This window comes from Trichomycterus rosablanca, chromosome 1 (genome assembly GCF_030014385.1).
Source record: "Trichomycterus rosablanca isolate fTriRos1 chromosome 1, fTriRos1.hap1, whole genome shotgun sequence".
NCBI classification, from domain to species: Eukaryota; Metazoa; Chordata; class Actinopteri; order Siluriformes; family Trichomycteridae; genus Trichomycterus; species Trichomycterus rosablanca.
In genome coordinates, this window is record NC_085988.1 from 30,281,026 (window position 1) to 30,289,360 (window position 8,335).

Genomic DNA, 8,335 nt, shown 5'->3' on the forward strand with positions numbered 1-8,335 from the left:
AACACTTTACAGTACATGACAGTGTATCAGCTTTTATGATTCTTTTCTCCCTTTTTGTTCTACAGCTTTCTGTTGTAAAGAAGGAGTGATGAATGAACCAGAGCTTTGGGATTCTACAAGTCGCTTTCGATTTATTGAATCATGTTTGGGATTAATTGGTTGCTTGAGTATCAGTTTTGCTGTCTGGACCACTGATTGGCTGGATGGTAGAGGATTGTGGGTCAGTGGGAATGATTCGAATCCAGATGACAGCTGGGCAGCAGGGCATTCAGTGCAAGGTATGTCTCATATCATTAATGCACAGTTTAACAAATACTCTGTTTCATTAAGTATTAGATTTAAATGTAGTTTACATTGCAAACATGTTATTCATAAAATAATTTCTTTTGGGATTAATAAAGTATCTGTCTGTCTGTCTGTCTGTCTGTCTGTCTGTCTATCTATCTATCTATCTATCTATCTATCTATCTATCTGTCTATCTATCTATCTATCTTCAGTGTATACTCCATGTTCAACAAATATTATATCAAAAAAATATAGTATAGTTATAATATTATGTTTCATTATATATTTATAGTAAACAATCATAATGTACCTTTCATTATAAGGAACAGTCCCTCACAGAACAACACAAGATGAATCTATCTATCTTCAGTGTATACTCCATGTTCAACAAATATTATATCATAAAAAATTAATATAGTATAGTTATAATATTATTATATTTCATTATATTTCTTAAGTTTCTTTCATTTTATTAATAGCTTTCTATACTTGATAATTAATTTTATAAAAAGCCAGTATATTGGCATATAATGGTTAGTTTGCCAGTATTTTGAGGGAATTGTATTTAAGTAGATAGTAATCTTATACAAATATGTACACATACATACAGGTAAAAACAAGGATTTTGCTGACCTATTTCGGTTCCTCTTATTCCCCTAGAGAAAAGGAAACTGCAAACCTCTATATAGTGTGTACACACACACACACACACACACACACACTGATCAGCCATAACATTAAAACCACCTCCTTCTTTCTACACCCACTGTCCATTTTATCAGCTCCACTTACCATATAGAAGCACTTTGTAGTGCTACAATTACTGACTGTAGTCCATCTGTTTCTCTACATATCTTTTTAGCCTGCTTTCACCCTGTTCTTCAGTGGTCATGACCCCCACAGCACCACCACGGAAGCAGGTATTATTTAGGTGGTGGATCATTCTCAGCACTGCAGTGACACTGACATGGTGGTGGTGTGTTTGTGTGTGATGTGCTGGTATGAGTGGATCAGACACAGAAGTCAGAGACGATCGCTCATCTATTGCTGCTGTTTGAGTTGGTCATCTTCTAGACCTTTATTTATCAGTGGTCACAGGACGCTGCCCGCTCTGTTGGCTGGATATTTTTGGTTGGTGAACTATTCTCAGTCCAGCTGCAGTGCTGAGAATGATCCACCACCTAAATCATACCTGCTCTGTAGTAGTCCTATGTCCTGACCATTGAAGAACAGCATGAAAGGGGGCTAACAAAGCATGCAGAGAAACAGATGGACTACAGTCACTAATTGAAGCACTACAAAGTGCTTCTATATGGTAAGTGGAGCTGATAAAATGGAAAGTGACTGTAAAAACAAGGAGGTGGTTTTAATGTTATGGCTGATCGGTGTATATACAGCATATGCACGTGAAAGGACAAAGAAATGTCTTCAAAATTCTACGTCTTTGTTCTGGAAGGATAACATTTTGTTTAAAAATATATTCCCTCAATTGTTGTTTTGTTGGTGGCAAAACCACCATCTTACATATACATAAAGTATACTAACTCTGTCAGAACATCTCTATCAGTGCTAGTTTCATAAGACAGCTTTCTGAACCTGAAGAATCCTAAGCATTTTGTCCTAATGCAAGCACCAACATGTTAACTAGGAATGAAATGGGCAATCAGTTAGTCAGCAGACTAATAAAAGGTTAACTATAATGAGCTGGAATTCAGCAGATTATCATTAAATCTGGCTTCAATGTAAAAACTGATAACATTTTATTTTTTTATTTTTACTTCATTAGGTCATTGTATCCTAGGCAAAATTAAAACCATACAGTTATGAGGTGTGTATAGTGTATGGATGTTAAGAGGCCTCAGTTTAAACTGACGAGCTTAGGCTTGTACCTTCAGCAACATTTTTTTTCAGCAGATGTCATATTTTTTCTTTTGCTCAGAGGAGTAGATTGATGGTGATAAGAGGAAATATGAGATTTTCTAGACTTACACCAAATATGGTACTACTCACAGACCTTTCTCTGTGACTATCTCTTTAACTGCATCCATTTTAATTCTCCAGTTCTTCTGATCAGAAGCAATGTTATATTCGAAACATTTTTTCTGATCCAATGTCAAATAATGCAAAAGCTTCTGCAAATAAGAGTTTTAGTATGCAATAATCACAAAATACGGTGCCAGACAGTGCCATCAACAGGACTACTCTTGACCAACCAAGGCACTACCATTATCTCACGAGATAGACGGATGCCAATGATGATGATTTATGTCACTGTATTGTGTTACATTTGGTTCACTCTCGAGCTAGAAATGACTGTGCCGTCCCAATAACCTAAGCCATGTCTTTGGACGGAACCAAAGCTCAGTTTTTTCTTGGTTGGAGATCTAAGTAATGGTAGGTGTGTTTGCACAGATGTAGAGAGTAAATATTACATTAAGGATATCTGATAGGTTACAAAACTGTTATATTTTTTATTTGTTTAAATAAAAGTGTCAGTTCTTATTATTAGGGGAATTTTTTGGTAGCCAATTCACTCTTTGAATGTGACTGGGAGGTCTCCTCAAAGACAATTACTGGAAACGAGTTTCAAACTTAAAACATTAGGAATTATGTAGCTGTGATGTACCTTCTCACATGATTGTGCCCAAGTGTTGTCATGTACTTCTGGGTCTATAATAAACAATCAGAATGTACCTTCCATTATTTACTTCTGAATTATGAGGAACACTCCCTCACAGAACAGTCATACTGCACAGTTTCACAAGAGGAATTAAGAGACCAATATTTTTTATTTAATGTCATCACTGAGACAGTATGGCAAGTGGGAATTTTTATTCTTAATTAACCAGGCGACATTAGAGGCCTTATAGAGTATTATTGTAAAGTTCTTTATTAAACATTCCAAATTCGTAGTGCAATAATGTCACCACAATTTATATAATACTGGATAATTAATCAAAACATTGATTATTTATGTATTTATTCTTAATAATTTCATCTTAATCATGGTATCAGTATCCAGCACCTTACCCTAAATGACTGGGTGTCAGGCAAGAATACACCCTGGATAGGATGTCGGGCCATCAGAGGTCTTACAAACATTCTGAACATATATAGTAGACTTTGACCCTAAAACACAATTTCACATTCACAAATAAATATATTGAGTTTTAAAACATATAAATATAACATTAAATATTATTTATTAATAAATGACTATTAGGGTTTATTTAATTGATTTACTATTAAGTGAGTGGTATGTAAAGGTCTTCACAAAGCAAGAAATCCATGTTTAAATCATACTAATAATAAAATGTTCTATACTTGTAATATAAACAGTTAAATTTATACGTTTCCATTCACCTCAGCCACATTTATTTAAACAATTTTCACAATCCCAGAAATTTAATCCTAGTACACATTCCTTCTTTTAGATCAGTTAGGACCACTTCTACATTTTGAGAATCCTGTGTGTGTGAGTGAGTGAGTGAGTGAGTGAGTGAGTGAGTGAGTGAGTGAGTGAGTGAGTGAGTGAGTGAGTGAGTGAGTGAGTGAGTGAGTGAGTGAGTGAGTGAGTGAGTGAGTGAGTGAGTGAGTGAGTGAGTGATGTACCAAACTTGTGAGGTCCACTTATTTTTATTTTATTTTTTTGCTGATGTCCTTGGCTGTTTAATCTATTATTTACTTCTGTTTGACCTAAACAGTTAATTTGTATATCTTATCACAGTTAAGTATAATGTATTTTAGTAATGTTTTGTGTTGTGTTGAACAGGTCCAGGAGCTCAGAGTGTCTTCGCTGTTCTTTCTTTCCTCATGGCAGTAAGCTCAGGAATTCTGTGCCTTGTGTTTGCATTCTGCTGGACAAATCGCACAGTACACTCTTACTCAAACACTCGCTCGCTGCTGATGGCCGGCCAAGCTCTTTATCCCACCACCTTACTTCTAATCACGCTGGCACCTACAGGTCAGAACCTCCACATCACACTGGAGTGTCAATCTCTCAGTTCTAAAATAAAAAGCTCTGCAGGAGAAGTGTGACAATACAAACAGCTTATGATTTTATTTGATAAACAAAAGATTAGATTTGAGCTAATTTTTAAATGAACAAAAATGGGCAGAATCTAAATATTTTGATAGGGCATTGAGATTTGGTTTTTATTAAACATATGCCTTTGTAAGGTTTTGAGCAGAGCTTTAATACAACAACCCCATGCTAGCCCATAATAATATAATATATAATAATGTAATAATATAAAATATAATATGCAGCAACAAACTGTGTTTACTGTTATCTAAAGTGTTCCAGAGCCCATGTGATTATATTTAGTACAGAAGCATGCTCAATTTTTAATGCAATGCTATTACACACCCAGGCATTCAATACTGGTCTTTAGCCTTGTCTTTTATGCACAGAGATTTCTTTCGATCTTTTAGAAATGTTATGGACTGTAGATGGTAAAAATTTGCAACTCCTTGCAATTGTGCATTTATAAATGTTATTCTTGTATTGTTGGATTATTTATTCATGCATATTTGCAAAGTGTGAACCACAACCCATCCGTGCCACTGTAAATGACCAATACTTTTGTTAATGTTGCTTGCATACCCATTTATGCCAGTATTATTTGTAAGCTATTCACCTGTCCCAAAACATGTTTTTAGTCATTCCTTAAACTTTTATGGCCTCATTTGTTTCTGCCCCCTTTTAAAATGTATTGCATGACAATTTCCTGGTTTTATCTGCATTGTATTACCTTTACTTTTAGGAATTGAGTTTGTACTATACATAATGCAGAGTATCAAGCACTGCAAAATACCTAGCAATTACAGCAGAATTAATTTATTCTATGTGCACATACTTTTTCCTATGCATTGATTCTCCATTGCAAACATTAACAGTATAATACTCACACTTATCTTTCTTTTTTATTACAGGGTTCTTTTTCCTTCTAAGCTGGGCACTTTTCACCAGTGAGCACATTGCTGATATACGAGACAATTTCTCACGCCTGGGATTCTCCTATTGGCTTGGTGCAGTAGGCTGGGCTCTGCTATTGGCTGTGTTGCCGGTGGTGTTTTTGGTGGAGCAGTGTGTGGTACCTGACACACTACCTGAGCTGAAAAAGGCAACTGAGATTTGGTGGAAGGCACCCGAGGTGCCATACATGCGCTCTTTCAGTGAGCCCTACCAGCACAGAGGCAAACACTGTGAGCACAGAAGACAGTTGTCAATGCCATGATAGAGGCAGAAGAATAGTGCTTCTATTTCAGTAACTGCATGTTGCAGCCAGTAAAGAAGATAGAGGAGCTCTGCTTTATGTGGTTTGTAGGCTGATGTACAGTATTAAGCCCAGATTCTTTTAGGAATGGTATTTACTTCTGTCAATTAATACAAGTGATGGGCAGAAACTTTTCTGATGCACACCTTAAAGCATGACTGCAATTGTTATGGTGAGATGGACACTAAATCAGTGATGTCGACACTAATAACTATGCCAGCATTTCAGAAAAGATGGGCATTAGCAATGCATTTTTGTTTTGGAAGTCTGTAGTAGTCCTGAAGTGATGAAGTCTAGCATCCGACTCAATAATTTGTTTGCACTGTGTATTGACAGCATAAATGCTCAGCATACATTACCAATGTTGAATCTGCCTTTAGCTACATTTAATTATCTGCATTTGCATATGTCACAACTGTGGATACCTCACAACTTCACATTTTGCCATAACACACAGTATGCAAGTGTAGCATAACATTAGGGCATGGGTAGGACTAAACGTGGGAAAACTTTCAGTAATTGTGATAAATGTTCCATAATATAATACATTAATTTCCATGTGTTTTATGTTGTTTTTAATTTTAATTTTTAATTTCATTAAATTTTTGTTAGTCTAAAAGTACATAGTTTTATTTTTATAAGAATGTGTGGTCTATCAGGAAAATGTGAAAACCAATGATTTTAATATGAAATCTGTTTTGTATTTTGTATTGCAGTTTACTATGATTGTTTTCAAGTGTTAAAAGCTGTCATTTGTTTAACAGTTAACAATAGTATTTATTCAGGGTTAGTTTTTGTGTTTATAGTAATTTTGTTTAAAAAAATGAACCTGCACATATCACATTACACCTGTACACAAGGCCCTGCATGTTTCCTATCTGGTACCAGTGCTACTATAATTATTCATATAATTATTTACACAATCATCCAGCTCTGAACCTTAACCATTGTACAGAACGATAACTTTTATAGTCTCTTTTACCCTGTTCTGTAACAGCCACCTTTATCTGACATCTAATTTCACCATGGGTATTGACTACATGTAGCTGGCATTAAACTAAATTACATAGTAATACTGCATTATATGTGTATGTTGTCAAATCACCAGCAAAACATGGATTAACTACACATGCAGTGTATCTGTTAGACTGCACATGCAATCAGGTACCCATTATTTGAGCCATTAAATTAGGGCGTGATTGAATGAATCTATGGTTTAGTGTTTTATGCACACAACTGCCTCAGAATTCACAGTGGGATCACTGTAGAGTAAATAATGGATTATAACGTAACGTAAAGCCTCCACAAGGGGGCGTTTGTGTACAAGCTTATTTTGTGCTTCTGCCTGTTAAAATTTGTTGATTTTATTATATATTTTTTTTCTCTGCGACCCATTTTTGGCTTGCAACCCCAGAATTTGAAAAACCATGTTCTAAGCTAAAATGCTACATACAGCATACTATACAAGTACTACAGACACTACGCCTACTCTGCTTAAGGAAACCTTGTGTTTGTTTAATTACCTTTACTACATCCCAAAATAAATAAATAATAATAAAAAATATTGCATTTGTCAGATTACGGGTCTAAAAACAGAAGTAATTAGTAAGCATGTTTTTTCTGAACAATGTAAAGAACAGAACACGCTGTGCTTTTTTGCTGCAACAGCTCACCCTTTTGGTTAGTTTATGATACTACACAGTTCCACATAGTTTTAAATCAATTTACTGCTTATATCCTTCAGCATAGAATTAAGGAGCTCAGTTGGAGTTGCTTGGATAATGAATGTATAATGTTTTGGTAAGAATAAACAAGTCACGTGCTTTATTGCTTTATATTGCTTTTAAAATAAATAATATGCATCAGTTTATTTTTTAACCTGTTGTTTTTACTTTGCTTTTATTTAATTATAATTATTTTATTTTGAAAGGAGCAGTCTCATATATCTAATATTTGCTTTGGCAAAGATGTGCAAATACTGTACATGTATGATATTAAGCAGACGCGTTTATCTAGAACGACTTCTGTGATCGAATACAATGGAAACAAATGAGGGTTAACAGTCTTTCTTAGAGGGGCAACAGTGGCAAGATGGTGGTGAGGCTTAAACCACCCACTTTATGATAAATATTACCTTAGCCCATGTTCTACAACTGCCCTGCAAACTGATTTGTGTAGTTCTTTTTGCCTCCCTGGTAATCAAATTTTCCGAAAACAACAAAAGACCATTTGAATTTTGTGTTTTGTTACAATTTTTTTCAAAGAACAATTAAAAGATATTTATCTCTATAGTGCATAGAATCAATAAATGACTTAAGGAAACTAAAGGAATTTTAGTGAATACAGGAAAAGGTTGCAGGCCTAAGAACACCTGTGATGCACACCTTTTTACCTGAAACCAAAACATCTTTTAAGTGAGAAAGGAATGGTAACATTGCAAAGTGGTAAATGCTTTACCATCCCAACTTTTTAAGAATGTGTTGCAAGCCTAAAATGCAGGAATGGATGTTTATTGACAAATTATTTAAGGTTGACAAAATATGAAATATCCTGGGTTCATACTTTTTTTTTTTTTAATTGGGGTTGTATGAAAGACAGTCCTAATGTAACCTTTAATCAATTAATGCTTCTGCTTTTTTTTTTTTTTTTTAGCAGGGTGCTCTTTTAGTAAGCCTTTAAACTCAACTGTAGATAAAGGGTGCTTTGCTGTTGAAAGATGTATGTATTCTAGTAAAGGCAGTCATCAGATTTTGGGAGGTGATGGTACAGA

At 34.9% G+C, this 8,335-nt stretch overlaps 1 protein-coding gene across 1 annotated transcript; it reads left to right on the forward strand.

The window, feature by feature from the left end:
• The first annotated feature begins 30 nt into the window (after nt 1–30).
• On the forward strand, nt 31–7,381 carry si:ch211-256a21.4 (uncharacterized). Its single transcript, XM_063001602.1, has 3 exons — nt 31–278; nt 4,059–4,250; nt 5,222–7,381. Exons 1-3 carry the CDS (start codon nt 89–91, stop codon nt 5,524–5,526), a joined length of 687 nt encoding a protein of 228 aa, XP_062857672.1. The 5' UTR covers nt 31–88; the 3' UTR covers nt 5,527–7,381.
• The last annotated feature ends 954 nt before the right edge of the window (nt 7,382–8,335 follow it).

Coding starts and splice junctions, on each gene's coding strand:
- si:ch211-256a21.4 (XM_063001602.1), top strand. CDS start 89: ATGAATGAACCAGAGCTTTGGGATTCTACAAGTCGCTTTCGATTTATT. Junction 279..4,058: donor AGCAGGGCATTCAGTGCAAG/GTATGTCTCATA, acceptor TGTGTTGAACAG/GTCCAGGAGCTCAGAGTGTC. Junction 4,251..5,221: donor AATCACGCTGGCACCTACAG/GTCAGAACCTCC, acceptor TTTTTATTACAG/GGTTCTTTTTCCTTCTAAGC.